Source organism: Bemisia tabaci, chromosome 3 (assembly GCF_918797505.1).
Source record: "Bemisia tabaci chromosome 3, PGI_BMITA_v3".
NCBI classification, from domain to species: Eukaryota; Metazoa; Arthropoda; class Insecta; order Hemiptera; family Aleyrodidae; genus Bemisia; species Bemisia tabaci.
Window position 1 is genome coordinate 9658654 of NC_092795.1, and position 19042 is coordinate 9677695.

Below are 19042 nucleotides of genomic sequence, written 5' to 3' on the forward strand. Positions count from 1 at the left end.
AGGTGCCGATACACGTCGCTGTTTTTCACGGTTGAGAGGAGTATCGACAGCAGTGACAATTAATCGCAGAACTTGCATCTTTTCTCTATCGATGGTATCACCTGCTACTTTAATTTCTCCTGTTTCATTATTTATGCTGACTAAAGATGAGTGCTCTCCACTGAGTGAGTAACTTATGGTTCCATAACCATACGGAGAATCTGGCAAATCTCCGTCTGTTGCTTGAACTTTCAGGATAAAAGTGCCTTTGTTTGCGGATTCAACAACAGATCCAGTGAATCTCTGGAATTGGAAAACATTGATGCAATGATAAATTGGAGACGCACATGTTGAAAAAGAGGAACATTATTTTGAAAATACAGGCATAAAAAGACATCTGGATGACTCATTTGGTATCATGCCCTTATGTTGGCTCTGCTAGATTAAGCTCTGAGATCTGAGGAGTCTCCGGCCATTTTTGAATTCATGTACTCACTACAGGTCATCTAGAGGAACTGCACCTCTTTTTTTTTTTAAAAAAAAAGAAGGAATAAAAGTTACAACAGGTAACATTAAATTCCAAAACGACACTAATTTAAAAAAAAAAAAAAAAAAAAAAAAAAAAAAAAAAACCAAACCACTTTTATTCTTCTATCTCTACTCTATTGGTCAACAACTTGATTACTAACTCACAACAATGTTTCATTTATCTATTTAAATTCATTTGCAATCATATAGAGAGGCTTTTGTAGTCCTTTGACATGCGAGAGCAACTATTAATTTTGTTCCCAAAGAATATAAAGGTAGAAATTTTGAAACTATGAAAGATAACTCTCATCTGTAGGGATTTTACAATTTGAGCTCTAATATTTGAAAATTTTAAGAAGTTGCATGACTTTAAAAATTAGTATGGGTATAATTTGAGAGGCTTCGATTTTTATAACAATGAAATCAATTCACCTTATGAACGAATTCCGGTTGATGATCATTGACATCATCAACTTTAATTAGAACTAATGCATCTGTGTACCGTTCATCATCCTCCGAAATAGCTTGAAGTCTCAGGCTGAGGGTCTGAAAACAAAGATAAAGAGATTTAAATGACTTACAGGGTATTAATCTTGGATAAAAAGTAAGATATTATAATAGAAATAGAGCTTAGAATTGGCTAGTAAACAATGTATTAATTAAAGCCCCAGGTAGCATGTTTCCTTTACGAAACTACTTATAATAATATTCAGAAACCAATTCACCCAACAGGAAAGCTTTAGCAGGTATATTCGACGATGACCAAATTGATCACAAACCAAACAAATGAAATCATTTGGTAACAGTAGGAACCCAACGTTGATCAACCCTGGATTTTTTTTCAGTTTGTTTGCCACGTTTTCAACATGAGGAATCACTTTCTCCCATCTTTGATTCCTCTGTTTATTTCTTTCTTCTCTTCTCCTATTTCTGAGCTACTTGGTATGAGGGAAACTTACCGTATTGCCTATGACTTCATAATCCAACCTCTCTGTCAATAACAAGTTGCCAGCTTGGTCTAATGCAAGCTGTCTCGGCAGAGCCGTCAGTGCTCGGAAACTTCTGATTGGCTCATCAGTGAGGGGGTCTGTTGCAATTATTTGCAATATTGTCGTTCCAACTGCTTGTTCCTCTGGCGTTGTGACTTTGATGATCGGGTCTGAAGATGTCCACCCACCCACCAAGAACACGGGGTTCTCTTCGTTATGTGGTTGAATGTATACTGACACTTCCACTGAAATGGTTTAACAAATAAAAAAAAGACATTGAATAAATTGAGGATGAGATGAACAATTAAAATACTTTAACACATGAATGAGAGGTAATATAAAGAGAGAGGACCACAGATATCTCCTTGATAAGCTCATTTGAGGGGCTTGGAGGACAAGGCACATAAAAGTAGTTTTTGCTATTCCGAGGAATACATGGTTGAAGTTTTGAAATTACATGGATCCTTTCACACACATTTTTACACTCTTACTTCAACCAGAGAATAAAAAAGACAGAGAGAAAATATTGAAGAAAACTGAACTGAGTAATCAGCCTCGTTTTGACGATGACGACAATTAACAACTTTGGTAAAATTTGTTATTTTAGTGATTTTGATTTTTCAATAAACGATGGAGTGTAAAAATACTGAGGTATTCTGGTTTCAGCTTATTTCCTCTCCAATCTTTTTCCCTAAATAAATTGTTCTTTTACAAACAATTTTTAAGCTTTGGAGGGATTTTTTTTTTTTCTTAAAAAATATTCTGGGCATTGCACTGATGACTGCCATCAAATTTTTAAATGAAATGCTCCTAAAAATTCTGATAACACATTTTAATCTGGATCAATCTAGCAGAAAAAAGACAATTCTTTTTCAAACGGAGTATTTGATGACTGTTCATACATGGATCTCATTCTTTACAAAACCTGAAAAAGTAATTTTTCCAGGCTAGATTCAAATTGATACCAACCTTTATTTAATTATGTCTGTAGACTTGACATACATATGCTTGTCTATGATTTTAAGGAAACACTTACCTCGAGCAAACTGCTCTTCGATTTTCTCCTCTGCATTTTTATCTCGAACTTCAATTGTAAGGATGATTACCGCAGCAGCTTGATGATCAAGCGTGGAATTCACTTGTAACTCACCGCTGCTTTCATTGATCCTAAAATTGCCGATGAGACTACATAAGTTTTTATGTTTTTTGAAAAATCAAAACTGTTTGAAATTGAGAGAATTGGTGGAAAATATCTTAATAATTAATATTGGGTAATTGATGGGCCAATTTGATAGAATGAGAATTTCTGGTGAGGATTTTTAAAAATAATATTTTGTGTGAGTTTCAATTGAAACTGAATAAAAAAGATTAAAGAATTCTAAAATAATTTTTTCCCCCTCAGTTTGAGAGACTTGGACTCAGTTTGAGTTCAATGGAGAGACGATAGAATTCCACTGTTTATAATGGAAAATACCTGAAAGCATTCTTGAGATCAAATCCTCGAGTTTCTTTGGGAGTGAGACCAGTTTTATCAAAAACTTTTATCGGTTCTACAATGTAGTATCCCAAATTATGATTTGAATCTGGATCCACTGCCTCCATTTTGAGAATAGCCTCACCTGAAGATTTAAAAATAAAAATTGGGTAATAAAATAAAAAATACGAGAAAATTCATACAACCTCTGTAAAACAAGATTTGTGTGTTGCATTGATTATTCTATGGAAACTGCAAGCAAAGAAGTTGGGTGTTACTATTCTTATACGTAAAAAAGAAAAAAAATCATGATGATGATAGATGCATTGAAAAATGTAAGAAAATGGTTGCGTTTAAAATTTGCTGGGAGCTGCACTTCCAGTTCATGATAAAAAAGAAATTAAACTATTTTTAGGAGACCTAAAGCTTCAGATCCTTAAGGTAAAGCTTTCAAATTTGATTCTCAAAGAGACAAAGATCACATATCTATGAGTGAATATTCATTACAATTTTATTTAAAAGAAAAAATATACTGAAATCAAACATATGTTGTTTTTATGATGATGGAAACCAAAAAAACTCGAAAAAACCGCATGTGATAAAAAAAAAAACAAAATGTAAAATGTGTAAAATTGAGATAATACACTCAACTCCTAAAGTAAGAGGAAGAAAAAAAGCCTTCTGTATTCTTCACATGGTATGTTTTTTTGGCTAATTTTTATGATAAAAATAATTTTCAGACTTCCATATTTTTTTTCTTCATTTTTTTATAAATAATATTTGTTTTTCTTCATTACCTATAGGCGTTTTTTCTGAGATGTAGACATTTTGGTTTGCATTCGATAAAAATTCTGGAGGCTTATTGTTTACATCAAATATATTGACTAGAACTGTTGTCTGGGCTGTTTCTCTTAGAGGCGAGCCATTATCTATAGCCATCACTTGAACTGCATATTGAGATGTTTTAGATACGTCCAAATCCAATATTGCTTTCTTGGAAACAGATATCAAACCAGTCCTGAAAGCCCAAGAATGAGGAGAATAAATTATTTGTATTAATCACCAGAAACTAGTAAACTTTGTAAAACATTAGGAATACAGTTAAGCTTCGAAATAAATTTTATAGGAAATTTTGTAGAATTTCTGGAATAAACATTAAATATTGACAATAATTAAGTGCGTGAATAAGATCAATTGATATTGCGCTTTCTGCATTTTACAGAGGTATCAGATCAGGTATTGATCCATTATTTTTCTTTGAATTACTGTGATACCAAATGTTAGACGTAGAATATAAATAATAAATAAAATAAAATGAAAGTTTGCATAAGTACTTATTTGTCATAAAAATAATTAATTCAAGCAATAAGAAAAAAGAGACGATAAGGATTGTGTACCAAGGGAGTTTTGTTTCATTCAGCTTTTTCTTCATGAGACTTGGTGTTTTTATGGTTAGATGATTATGAAATGTGGTGCGTATCTTTTTGTTGGATAGGCTGAATCCAGTTCCAGTTCAAAATCAATTTCCAATAAGTAAGAATCTGATTAAAATTACCAGATAAAGCTTTTGCACTTTTAAAATTCAGTTCATTTTTTTTTTATCATTGATGGACTTCTCTGTTCACATTATCTTGTCTCTACTACAAGATTTCGAGAGACTGAATTCTAAAGGAGGATTAAAACCAGTTTGGGCCCAGCTAGGTGTAATTTTCTGAACTTAATAGGAATTCAAAATAGTACGAAGATAACTTACGTTGAGTTAATGTGAAAATTGTCTGCACTGTTTGCAATCCTGTATTCGATCTGATTATCAGGGCCGTCTGGGTCAGTTGCTTGCACAGCAATGACTGGTGACAAAGGTTGTGCATTTTCTCGAATGGTGACATTGTATGGTGCTCCTTTGAAAACAGGCCTTTGATTTCCTGACACACCTACGTGCACAAACACAGGAACATCTGTGTGGAGAGGCCGAGTACCTGTAACATATCAGCGTTAGTTACTAAAAGAACCAGAAAATGGAAATAAAAAGAAGAAGAAAAGGAAAGAAAAACAAATATAGACTAAACACAGCTTAGGCATCTTGAATTGTAATTTGTTTATGCTGATATTTACCGATTCCAAAAAATTATATGATACACTTTGCCACCCTTGGAGGTATTGCTTCAGTGCAACATGAGTTCATCTCAACAAATTCAGTTTGAACTCTTTTCCTTTATCTTATTATTTTTTCTGAATTCTGCCAGAAAATTCTACAAGAATCGGAGAGAACTAATAACATAGCTGACAAGAAAAGACACAGCACAAATTTACCATGGTCAGTGGCACGAATGACTAGTTCATATTGTCCTCGGGAAGTGTGACTGGAACTTGCAGGCTGGATTAAGAATATTTCACCCGTTTCCTCCTTGACAGAGATCACTTCAGAATTCGACTGAATGATACTGTAAGATACTTTGCCATTGGCTTCTGTATCACGATCCATGGCCTGAAAGAAAGATTAAAGAAGAGAAAAATTATAAAGGAAACACTTAAAATTTATACTTAATCCTCTAACAATTGTACAGAAAGATGTGGTATCAATAATATTTCTGATGGCATCAAATTTTAGTTATGTTTGCTTCAAAATAGAATGTTACAATAAAGCTGGGTTAACATGATTCTACATGCTGTATTCAAGTATATCATGTCATCAAAGAATCCACCCCCAGGATCATTAGGGCGACTCAGAGTTTCTTATGTTTTCTAAATTTCCTAGGAATAAATGCACCGCAGGCCTCAACTGCAATGCTACAGAAGAGCGCCGTATGAATATTCAAGATTGCCAAATCTCCCCTTATAAAATGAGTGTTTTTGAGGATAGTTAAGCATATTCTTTCTTGAAATATTTAGATATTTTAGATTAAATTGCTAAGAGAATTGTCTAAAAAATTTAAAGAAAAATATCCACAATTTTCCTGGTACATTTGTTTTTATTGAAAGAAATTTGGCGATGTCTAAAGGTTCATACAGTGTTTTTGCTTAGCACGGCAGTTTAGAGAAGGTTGCAGCTTTCATTTGCTTCCCCGAACGTTGATGACATCAGATATACAAAATCTGCTCCGGATCTTGATGCAAGTTTCATGACAATCTTCTGAATTTTAAAGAGAATTCCTTAAAATTAAGGACATCAAGTTTGTACATACTAATGGAGATAAAGGTATTATTTGATTTGTATACCTTGACAAAAAATTGAGGTTGGAAAGATGAAGCTCCTTCCCTGACTGAACGACGGTACTCGTTTGCTTCAAATTCTGGAGCGTTATCATTGACATCACTCAGATGAACTAAGATATTCACTGCAGTAACAAGTCCACCTCCATCTTTGGCCTCCAGGCTTAATGAATACGATTTCTGTTTCTCATAGTCCAATTCTGAAAGACACAAATTATTAATTCCATGACATCTCTCTGTAATAAAGCTGATCCGTACGCAAGAAATTCGAGTCCAGAAATTTTGCGGTGAAAATAGGCGGAACGTTTGGAGCAAGATTATGAATTTTAAAAGATTTGCAAACCTGTCGATAATCTTAAAAAGGCAGAAATCGTCAGGAGGAAAATTGAAATTAAAATTTGGTAAAACAAGGAATGTTTAAAATGGCATAGCTAAAAACTTCCTGCACCTCGGTTGAGCACAGTGGTTCTTGGCACATCAAGAGTAGGAAAAAATTAAAAGAAAATGGTACCTATGAGATAAAATTATTAAGATTAAAATCATTCATAAACTTACTGTTAGCCACATACAGCCCTCCCATTTGATGGTCGGAGTAGAATTTGTCCATGCCGAACCCACGTAGAACATAGCTGATCTTGGCAAAATCCCCACTGTCAGCGTCTGTTGCTGTGAGGTTTGCAACCATTGTTTGAAGAGGGGTATCCTCGGGGATGGTGAAGGAATAATTTTCCTCGGAGAATTGCGGAGCGTTATCGTTGGCATCCAAAATGTTGAGGAATACTTCGGCGGTGGCTCCAACATCAAACACTCCCTATTAATTAACAAACATGGAAGTTCAGTAAAAGTGGGTATAAAAGCAGGTTGTCTATGGACACAGTGAGGAAAACTCCCTGACTTTTTCAGGCTTTCCCTGACCCAAATGATCAAATTTTTTGACTTTTCATACCCACAATTTACACGCTTGGAGGTGAGAATGAAAAATATTTGGCATTAATTTCTCTGCAAATGACAGAAATATGTAAACATTTTTCCTGCGGCTATTAATCATCCAATTAACTACGCCTGTTAACTATTAACTACATATTCCGCCATCCACATTCTACCTATAAAAATACAGGTTTATGATCAAAGCTCATTTTTCAGATTGACTATCTCAGTAATGAATTAACACTTAATTTAATGAAGTGATTTTCAATCTTAAGAAGACAAAAAAAAACGGGAACAATTAATTGGATTAAAATACTTACCCAATCACTTTCAACGTAAGCCACAACAGAGATCTGTAATTTTTTGACTCCACGATCATAATCCAGCCCCTTATTATTGATGACACGGATTACTACGGGGGTGTGGCCGGTTGCAGCTTCTGGTTCAACTTTGAACCACTGGTTTATCCGATGATCCAGATTATCCAAGGCCAAAATATAACGGGCATTTTCTCCCACATCATTGTCGCTGACTGTCATGCTAAGGCCAGGTAAAGGAGTTCCAATACCTAAATATGAGCAAATAGGATATTCAGAGATACTATCATCATTTGTGTAGATCTTCATGGATGACTAATTTTCTACGAGTAGTTGCAAAATGATTTGTGCAGGAATCTAAGTTCTTCAGTAGATAATAAACTATCTGATGTAATGAGTTTAAGCCACATAAAATAGTGCTTCTTTGGCTGAGAGTGTTTTTATACTAATTGTGGTTGTAATTTGCTGCGTTGCATTATCCTGAAGTAAAAACACCCTGTTTGACAAAATAGGTCCTTCCAAATTTCAATTTGCTCTACTCACAGTTCACAGTGTTTCCTGCTGAGGAGGATTTTTCCAGCTAAGATCTGATGAACGAGAGCTGATTCTATCAATCTGAATTTTAGCTTAATAATCGATGGAAAAATCACAGAAACGCTTATCTCCTTTGCAGTGTTTTAAAATCTTTGCTTCTATTTTATTTTATCCAAGGAGAAAAAACCAATGCTACTATTTGAAATGTTCACAAATTATGCTCCACGCAGAGAAATATGATCAGGGAGGTTTGAAGAACGAACGTTGAGGTTTTTTTTACGCGAAAAATAAAGTAAAACAGGAAGTCTACAACTTCACAAATCAAGAAAACATTCCTACAGTTTCACTGCTGATATCTTAAATAAAGGATGGTAAAATAGTGCTGGATCCGCATCATTCTGCAGGGAAATCAAGGCTGATAAATTCCAAATATTAGCATGGTAGTCCCTTGCTCATTGACAGTAGACTCTTATTACTAATTTTTGGAATTTTTTGGCCTTGGGTTCCCTGCGGAATGGTGTTGACCAAGCACTATTCTACCATCCTATTACTTGCAGTATTTGTGCCACATTCTTAGAGTTTTTTTCTTCTTATCTTAGATACCTATTTAAGTGTGCATTATTATGACATGCGCTAGCCTTGAAAAATGCTATTATAAAAGCAGGTGTGAAATGAATAGATGAATCAGGATTTCTGTCCTGAAGCACACAGAGCACCAGACAAACCAGGTACACCGCATCTAACTTTAGAATAAAATTATGAGAGCAACTTACTTATGCTTTCTGAGACATTAATGTAAAAATTTTGTTGGTTGAAAACAGGTTTTTGATCATCTATATCTGTCACTACAATTGTTACAGGTTCAACGCTAGTATCACTCGGCAACAGTCCATTGATGAGCTCAGTTGCCTGAAAAATTGTTCAGGGTTAAACATTAATTTTATGAGTGAGATTGCATTTTAGTTCAATTAATATTTAGTTAAAATAAAATAACAAAATAGTGTCCAACAATTTTGAGACTATTTGGCGATTACATGCAAACCAAACTACTACAGGAAAACTTTGGATCAAAAAGGGAAACACAAAGCAAAATTATTACATTATTTTTCCGGAGTACCCAATGGATGAGATGAATGAGTTTCCTCCAAGAATCAAAACAATACGATGCTACGAAATTCAAAGGATGATTTTTTTCTACTTCATGAATAATTTTTTTAGTGTGCGTGTTTTAGACAGATTACAGAGAGCTTTTTGCACTAAGGACCAACATCAAAGTTAATGGGTCACTTGAACAGCTGTTTTAGTAAAATAAATTGATCAATTTTTTTACTTCCGGTCTTAGTAAAGAGGAAAAAACGTTTACCCTGAGATTAAAGGTGTAAACACCGCCATTTTCTAATATGCTGGGGTGTTCTCTGTCGATTGGAATTTCACTAGTTTGAATAACAAATACACCTGATTCCGCTTCTACTAAGGTGAAGTAGTGAAGATTATCATTCTCAATGGACAGGGTGATTGGCCTTGGATTTGATGCGTCTCCATCTTGAACTTTGACTGTGAGAACGTCTTGGGCCTACGAAAGATCATACATAATTGTAAAAAACGTTGAAGCAGGAAAATCATTCAGAATTTTCATAAAATGAAATAAACAAAAAAAATAAGATCATTAGTTACTTTCTGAGAGAAAAATATACTTGATCGGTATGGAAAATTCGTCTCAACTGGTTCAAGTTCTAAGAAAATTTTGGACAACTCTGCGAGAGAAAAAAGGGGAGTTTAGAACATTTAGGGGGAGGAGCGAAAAAAGTATGATGTTGAGGAAATGTGAACAATCTCTCTGACAGGAATACACCCTGAGCATTAGTATACCTGTTTGCGTTGACTTTTTTCAAAAACTAGTAGAGATCCCTGTAGCATATCTTGTAAAATAACTAAAAAAATGTAAAATAGGTATTTTTTACCAGTTTGGAAGTTGTATGTCCTAAAGTTTTAAAAGAAGTTGTAAATAATCAGAGTTCAATCATTTTATGTAAAAAATTTGTGATTAAAGAGGTGAAGAGGTAATTTGCACTTTTAATGTATTTTTCTTGTACAAACTACTACACAGACATTTCATTTTTGGTCTAGTTTACTACTCTTTTAAAGAATTTTTTACAATATTTTGTATGTCTTTTATTGTCTTTGTGTTACTTTAAGATGTCACTAGTTATGACATATTCACAAAGCACAGGAACATTCCTGAAATAAATAGAGGAAACTTTCCTTAGAACTTGATAAAAAAAAGAAAAAAAATTGTATTTTAGGCATACTATGGCGTGATATTCGACAGTTAAAAAGCCATGAAGAAGATGTTCTATATTTTACTCATTCATTATAGTTAAAGTTTATAATTTTAAGTTAAAATATAATTGAAATGCATTGGTATTGAAATATGTACAAACCTCTGGAGTGTTTTCTTTGAGGGTAGATGAATATGGTGCATTTACAAAAACAGGAGGTTGATCTTGTACATCTAACACATTGATTGCAATATTGGCTGTTGATGATAACCTCTTTTTGGGGTTTGAATCAGTTGCTCTAATCATCAAACTATGTGCTGATTGTTTTTCAAAGTCCAGAGGTTGCGCAAGTGTAACGATTCCCATAAACTCACCTTCTCCAACCTTCCATGAAATACAAAAAACAGAGAAAATTATGCACAGGATACAATCTTCCTCATTCAAAGAGACACTTAATTTACACTGAGGAATGGATTGAAAGCACCTAGGACAAGTTTAGGCTGGGAGATGCCACAAATTCTTAAGAACATCTCAGTATGAAATTTTTTTCAATTCATTGCTTTTAGCTATATTTTCTACTTTGTTCTTGATATTTTCAGAGAAATAAATCACTATTCCCAGAATATCTGGCGCTATTCAACAGGAGCATGAATTCCACAGTACTTGATTTAAACTCGGGAAATTAGGTGTCCTTAAAGTCATCTACAATTTTGCTAGTGCTGTATGGTTTTTGTGCTTTTCAGAACCTAAATTCCCATTTTTAAAACCCCATTTTTGCATATGACTTGTCGGTTGCGCATTTGAGAAGTTTCTGCACCCATTCATTAGCCACTGGCTGGTCCTTTGGTGAACATAGATAGAAAAAGTATTTCCAAAAATATACCTTCTCTGTGGAGAGAGAGAAATATTGACATGCATCGCTCTGAACACAACTTAGAACTACTTCTGCGTTCAGCCCTTGATCTTTGTCCGTAATGGTGATGTTGGAGAACAATGTCGTGCCGACTTTTGTCACTTCAGAGACAGAGAAGACGTATGGTCGATTGAGGAACACAGGTTTGTTGTCATTTACATCAATTACAGGAATTTCTTTCCGTAATGACACGGTATTTGCCTCTGCACCTCCTATTGGTTCATCTGGAAAAAATTAAAAATTCGTCAGTAATACATCAATAATACGACATGAGTAATGCTATTAAACATACTTGAAAACAAATAAAAGGAAATAGAACTCTGAATTATAATTTTTTGGTTCCAATAGGTAAAGATTATTGAGTACACGAGAAAATGCAAGTCATTGTTAAAGAAATCTCATGCCACACATTGAGATATTGGGAGAAAAAAAACTGCCAGAAAAAGAAGAGGAAGTGACTCAGACCTACAGCGAGAGTAAGGGAGAGAGAGAAGGGGGGTGTCCTAATTAGAGTGACGAGAGAGAAAGGAGGAGGATGGTTGAGAATTAAATTAAAAAAAAATGACTGAATTCAAAATATGAGAGCAAGTGTGGGTGCTGGTGCACAGGACACTACATTTTTTTGAGAGGTCAGTGGAGGGAGTGGATTGCTGCCTACTTAGGAAAAACGCTGAATAAATCTTGTCTTCGGAGGTTGCCACATTTTTCTGATTAAATTTAGATGTCCTAGAGAACTTGAAAATTTTCTAAAGCAAATTTTTCTACAAATTTTTATCGCAATGTAATCTAGAGTTTCTAAAAATTTCAACTGCATAGATACAAACATTTTCTAAAATATGGTCATTTCATTGAGCGAAATTTGGCAACATTTGAACGCTCATACGATGTTCTTCCTCAGCACGGCACACTACACTGGGGAGAGGAGGTAATCATGTGGTTTGCCAAAACTACTGTGCTTAGAAAGAACGTCGTAAGAGCCTTCAGACGTTGCCAAATTTACATTTGCTTTGATAAAAAGACGAATTTTTATGAGAACTTAGGGATATTTTCCTTCCAATTTTTCAAATAATTTTATTCAAAATGTAATCTTCTAAACATTTTATTGAACGCTACTTCTAACTTTCCAATAAAATAATTATTTTATGGAGGGGGGGGGGGCGAATTTGGCAACGTTCGTACGGCCATACGGTGTTTTTTCTTCAGCCTGCACGGTAGCAAAAAGATACGATCCCCCCTGGCAATTAACAACATTTCGCTGACAAAGTGGACACAATAGATATTGGAGATGGTCCATCAGCGTTATGACACAGGATATTAAACTGTTACACGGGACAATTTCACGGATGGCGGGGTTGGCGGACAACCAAAGCGTGGAAGCTCACGTCAACGCCAGCGGCGAGGCATGAATGGTCGATAATCGATATTCGATATTTCCCCATCTAAAGCTATGGTAAAGAATCGACTACTAAGCAGTTAGTTGCAAACACACTGACAATCGATCCTTCTCCATAGGTTTAAATGGCAGATCGATCTACACATCGCGAAGCACACCACGCTACTGGTCAACGCGGTAGGAGAATGTCCGCTGTGCCACGATGCCAAACCGAGCAAATATACCGAAAATCATTCCCAAAAATCGCACGTTATTTCACCTGCTAAGCAACACGGTCCGCGCGATTGCTATTAGGCGGAAAATTGGTGACCGCACTTGAGAACGAGCTTGTCAAATCAATTAGAGCGACGGGGCACCCGAGGTGACCGTTCCCTGGGCTTTTAACACGCATGCTCATCCGCTGGGCTAATATTTGGACTGTCTCTATAGTCCGAAATTGCCCCCATGGTGCGGCCTTGCCGTTGCCATTTGGTATGACTCGTGGAAAAAATTGCCACTGAATGGAGACATGGAGTCTTTTAAAGGAGTCATGAGCTCGACTTCGGATCTCCCGAGAAACTTCGACGGAAAACACTTGCACGTATAACCGGTAATCCCTCACACTTTGAAGATCCGGGGACGTTCTCGGGAGCTTTTGCGATGATTCCCGAGAGCTTTCTCGATCAGGGTGTCTACTAAAATTTAATTTCAGATTTTCCTGATATTTCAGACGAGATTCCTTGAGTTTTCGTGCAAATACACTGGAAAAAAAACACATTGGATCTGGAGTCCAGAGTCTTGAAAACATTGACAAGAAAAAGGACTCTTGATTCAATCAGATTTAAGCGTAAATCAAAAGGAAATCCGCTCAAATTAAGAGGCTTGGTTCTTGATTTAAGCTTAAATCTGATAGAATCAAGAGTCCTTTTTCTTGTCAATGTTTTCAAAAGTCTGGACTCTAGATCCAATGTGTTTTTTTTCCAGTGTAGAGTGATACTCGTTTGATTTAAAAAAACACCATATTTAATGGATAGAATCAATTGTTTGAAAAATACTTGCAGCGCTCAGAATTTTCTGATCAAAGACCGATTTACCACACAACATCGAATTTCCAGATATTTTCCGGTTTTTATGGACGGTAGACACCCTGTCGATACTTCCCGAGAACTCTCCCAATATTCCCCGAGAAATTTCCCGATGACGACCAAGAACTTTCCTGCTCCCGGTGTTTGACTTTATTGGGGAAACTTTGGTCCTCGGACACGATTTACTCGCGCACTGGCGCATGTCCCTGCCCGCGAGAGTACGAAAGTTCGCTGGATAAAGCCAAATTCACACTATCAAACTTTTCATTCAACTGTAGGATGCAACTTGGAGAGTTGGATAGAGTGATACTAACGAGAGCAAGCGACAATTTGATGAAAAATTGAACGGAAACTGGAATGTAACGTCATATTCAACTTTTCGTTCAATTTCCCATCCAGGATGGAAAGTTGAACGAAATCTTCCGACCCACATGAGCCGAAGCTGTATCTCCGCGAACCGCATGCTGATGACGATGTCACACTGCAATGGTAATTACATCAAATTTTTTGCGTCTAACTTTCCATCCAACTTTTCATTCAATCATGTCGGATGAAAAGTTTGATGGTGTGAATTGGGCTTAACCGCGAGCTTATGGGCCCTGGGGGCGCAAGGCAAAGGGGCGTCACTGAAGGAGGGGGAGAGGGCTCATAGGGCGCACATAAACGAAGGCTCACCGGGCTACGTCTTGATGTCATGCAATCCGACCCTCCGAGCGCTCGCGAAAACCCAAAAGCTCTACGAAAACGCATAACTTCGGCGCGCTCTTTTTGGCTCTGTTCGCGAATATCCGAGAATAAACGCGAGTGTTCGTGAAAATCCTCATAAAAAGCGAAAGCCCTCAGCACCCGCGGAAATTCGTGCTAAAGCTCAAATACGCGTGAAAATAAGTGCTCATCCTTGAGTATCCGCGAAAATCGCACGCGAATATCCGCGGATCCGTAAAATTGTGGATGATCTATTATCGTGATTAAGCTCAAGTATCGACGAGTGGAGGCCGAAATCTGCGATTTCTAGTAAAACTGCGAATATTCTGCGAAAATTCGTGCTAAAGCTCAAATACGCGTGAAAATAAGTGCTCATCCTTGAGCATCCGCGAAAATCGCAATCACACGCGAATATCCGCGGATCCGTAAAAATCTGTGAATGATCTGTTATCGTGATTAAACTCAAGTATCAACGAGTGGAGGCCGAAATCTGCGAGTTCTAGTAAAACTGCGAATATCCGCGGATCCGTTAAACCGCGAATATCCGCGGATCCGTTGATAACTGTGAATGATCTATTATCGCGATGAAGCTCAAGTATCAACGAGTGGACGCTGAAATCTGCGAGTTCTAGTAAAACCGCGAATATCCGCGATGAAAGTCACAAGACAAAATCAAGGCTTCTGATTGGTCAAAAGCATGTTGCTTTTTGACCAATAAAAAGAATTAACAGAGTTCCAAAATTATAAAACTAAAAGAAGAGGAAGTACATTGAAGTTCTCTTGTAAGGAGTGGCGGAGTGTTTCTGAACACTTTGGTGTCTGTCATTCTCATTTTTATGGGATCTTGCTCGACAGAAAAAAATATGTCTGCGCACGAATGTGAAAGTCATAAAATTACCCATTATTTCTGTTAAGGCCAATCACTGCAAAGATAAATTTGGGCAAGGTTTTGGGATAAAATAAGCAATTTTAAGAAATAACTCCAAATTGTAACCAATGCAGTTTCCTTGTTATTAAGAAAGTTCACAGCTTTTTCCCGACTATTCTTATGGTGTTCCTGTTGTTTCCTGCACAATTTCAATCTTGATGGACCAAAATTAAGTGAATTTGTTATAGGGAATTATTCTGTTGTACATTTTTTGGGCTCTGTGTTGGAGTCCATGACTTTTGATAGTAGGCATAGGGATGATAATTTCAGAGGACACACTGATTACCATTGCTCAGTTAGAGACTTTCAAAAACATTTAATTTAAAAAAGCTAGAGTCTTAAGGTTTTAAAGTCAGAGGAACTGTTGGACATTGAGGCTATATCATCACCTTTCGGCGAAAGTATCACAAGCAACATGCAACGTTTAAAAAATTCCGCTGCCATTTTATTTTTTTACAGAGAAAGTGTTAGTTGAATCTGTTTGAAAATTTCACTGAATTTTATTGGCAGCACGAATAAAATTCAGTGAAATTTTCGGACCGATTCAACCAACAATTTCTCTGTAAAAAATAAAATAAAATGGCAGCGGAAATTTTTAAATGTCACATAGTGCTTATGATACTTTGGCCGGAAGGTGACGATATATATCACACATTAAATTTATAATTTTTCAATATTTTTCAGTTGATAGTGGAGATCCCTACTGCCAATTTTCCTAAGAGTATACTAGTCTTACCTGTAACACTGATAATAACTTCCAGCGAATCGACTTCCTCTCTGTCCAGCGGTTTTAAAAGAGTCACGACACCTGTGTTCCTATCGACACTAAAATACTCTCCACTAATACTGAAATGTAGAGTGGTGCTCTCTGGGTCCGAGGCAAGAAGCTTGTAGACTGCTGTTCCAGCATGTGTATCTTCTGGTAAAGAGAATCTGGCCATGTCTCCGCCGGGGACAAACTGTGGTGGTCGGTTGATTTTCCCATTTTTGGCCGCTAAAATCTCAAAAATGTTGCCAATGAACAGACCAAGAATGTTGAGAATATGAGGGACTCTCATCTCCGGCCAACCTAGATGAAAAATATTTTTCAAGTTAGAAATGAATCCTTATTTGTATCACCGCCAAAAAATTGAAAGTTGAGTTTGTCGTCGCATTTCGTCCTGACCACTAAGGACAACATGCTACATATAAGTAAGGGGCTGAGTGCCTGTGTGGGCTAATAATATCTGAAAGACGGTGTTAGTACCTAGTACATGCTGCAGCAGTTGATAAGTCCTTGAATAATCATTCATTGCAACAATTCATGGGATACGTGGGAGCTAGAATTTTATTTATTCTCTTTTTTTGCTGATCATTCGCTGGTGTAGGGACTACCCTTTTTCCCCGCAGACCATTACACTCATGTTCCTCATCAGGCAAATTAGACGGTTTTTAGAATGAGGCAGAGAATCTGTTATATTCATTGCTAAGGATATCGTTTCTACAGTACTCAAACTACAGCTACGGATGGTAGATTGAATTTTAAAGTTGGCCATATAATTTAGAGTGAACTGTAGTGACTTGTAAACAATAAAATTCAGGCTAGAACAAAAGTTGGATTGAGGAGAAACGTTGGTAAAAATCCCAAAGAACATTTGAGAGAGGAATATCATGATCCCAATATCTTGGAGAGTACCGAAACATAACACCTCATTTGAGTCACAGAGAGACTTCAACAGGCGGATAGAAAAAACAGCAACTTTTGGGATTTTAAATCGAATGATTTTTCTCCATGATTTCATCAATATGAAACAAATTTATACGTAGTGGTAATCTTATTTTTTTCTTTTCCATACTTTTCATTTGTTCTAATACTAATTTGGGCAGAGTGCTACCTTTTTGGATGTGTTGATTGATAATTTTTTTCATAAAGAAGAGGTAGAATATTTAATTTGTAAATGCTAAGTTTTTTCCGGAACACATATCAATTTATCTGAATAATTACGAACCATCTCAAGAACTGGACCAACTATTACGATTGGACTTTAACTGATCGACGGGAATACACCTGGAATACACCAGGACAGTGAGTAAGTAATCTGATTGCCAGCATAGGTCTGTACCCAAATTCAATCCAATGAGCAAGTCAGTTCAGCATGAATAACTTTTTCCTCTTTTCTGGCAGCATTTTCATTTATCTTGCCTAACTATATATTCAATGAATATACCTGCTCATTCTTGATACGATTAAAATGTCAGCGAAGGGTACAGCATGAAGAATTTGACAGAGTACGACATCCTATCATCAATTTTGATTATTGAAAATTGGGAGTACTTGACTCTAGCAAACATCTCAGACATCAGTTGTACACATTATATCCATTATATTTATGATAAATAATTAGGTAAATTTTATATGTGTCGATTGGTACGATCGAAAAATTGCATTCAGTTGAGAGCCAAGCAATCCTTTCCAGATTAGGTAGGAGCCAAGTATGGCAGGTGTTCCTAAAAAATAAGATATTTCTGTGCAAGCACAACCTACTCCTGGAAATAAACGGAGAGATAGGAAGAGATAATTTGATGAAAAACATTTTAGAGTGCAATGACCACTCTTCTGACATATAGGTAAATTATATGTACAAAGTATGAGAAAAAAGCTTGTTACCTTATATGGTAGAGGCTGATGCTTTCACGTAATCATTAAAAATACGTAGGAAACACTCAGTGAGTAAGGGAAAGAAAATATCACAAGGAAAAATCTACAACTGCAGGCCAGACGCTGATCTTTTTACTTTTTCTTCTGCTTGCACTTGCACTGCACTGCACCCTTTTGAGGTTATCAGGCTACGTCAGATAAATGTAAATAAACACAGAGCCCCCATTCCACCACCCATCCGGTTGTGAACTGGTTTCTCAACAACATCCTCATGAACGAATAGTGGGAGGAGCGACGAGCGAGTCACCATCGGACCGGGATGCGCACCAACTCAAATGAACGATTCTTGAAAATCGAATTTTTTTTATCCCTCCCCTCCCGCAAGCACATAGGTTTCTAATCTGCTTAAACAAATAATCACTTTCCTTTACGCACTCCCCCCCCCCCCCCCCCCTCCCGGTAGAAAAATCACTGATGAAGCACAGTTTTTTCCTAATTTTATTTGTAATCAAATTAATTTAGGCACAACTGACAATAAAAAGTAAAAAAAAATAATAAAAAAATAATAAAAAAAATAAATGAAAATAAATGCATTACAAGTGGTTTATGAATTTTTTTTAAATCATAAAATATGGAGAAACAGGGAAAAGAAATAATCGGTAACGGTTTGGTTGGTGATAATAAATAGGGAAAAAGAAATAACTAATTCGACAAAAATGTGATAAAATACAGCATCCTTCACCTTCAACTAGAGATTTAAATGAATTTTCACGGAGTAACTTAAATTTAATTTTCCATGAAATTTTAATGATTTTTCCATGGCCGGATTTACCTACTTGCCGCCCATGGGCCGCCTGTATTTTGCTGCCCTCTTCTCATCCATTTCGAAACACCAATAAAAACCATAAAGTGAACGTGCCGGAGGGAGAAGGGTGCATAAGACGCGTTCACTCGTGTTGGACACATTTTTTGCGTAAGCCCTGTCAACACTATCAGCAAAAGTTCACGGAACTTCGCGCGAAAGTTCAGTTCCGTAAACCTATCTCTGTGGGGACAAGGCCTTTCATTTGTAAGAAGTGAACTAAGAAATTAAGAAAGAACAAACATAAATGTGGTTTAATAATTTTAACTTCCGCCGCCGCGCCGTGCCGCGCTGACCACACT

General features: G+C 36.4%; 1 protein-coding gene across 1 annotated transcript in view; it reads right to left on the bottom strand.

Moving 5' to 3' along the window:
• Cad74A (cadherin 74A) overlaps positions 1-18252 on the bottom strand; it is a 31984-nt gene extending 13732 nt beyond the window's left edge. The window contains exons 1-17 of the mRNA XM_019042265.2: positions 17888-18252; positions 15977-16309; positions 11121-11374; positions 10400-10621; positions 9322-9531; positions 8732-8867; positions 7428-7675; positions 6736-6991; positions 6187-6380; positions 5281-5455; positions 4724-4946; positions 3768-3988; positions 2971-3115; positions 2533-2663; positions 1467-1741; positions 940-1053; positions 1-282 (exon numbers count right to left, since the gene is read on the bottom strand). Of these exons, the coding sequence (XP_018897810.2) occupies positions 1-282; positions 940-1053; positions 1467-1741; positions 2533-2663; positions 2971-3115; positions 3768-3988; positions 4724-4946; positions 5281-5455; positions 6187-6380; positions 6736-6991; positions 7428-7675; positions 8732-8867; positions 9322-9531; positions 10400-10621; positions 11121-11374; positions 15977-16298 (3408 nt within the window). The 5' untranslated portion in view covers positions 16299-16309; positions 17888-18252. The remainder of the gene's footprint in view (positions 283-939; positions 1054-1466; positions 1742-2532; positions 2664-2970; positions 3116-3767; positions 3989-4723; positions 4947-5280; positions 5456-6186; positions 6381-6735; positions 6992-7427; positions 7676-8731; positions 8868-9321; positions 9532-10399; positions 10622-11120; positions 11375-15976; positions 16310-17887) is intronic.
• Between the last annotated feature and the right edge of the window lie 790 nt (positions 18253-19042).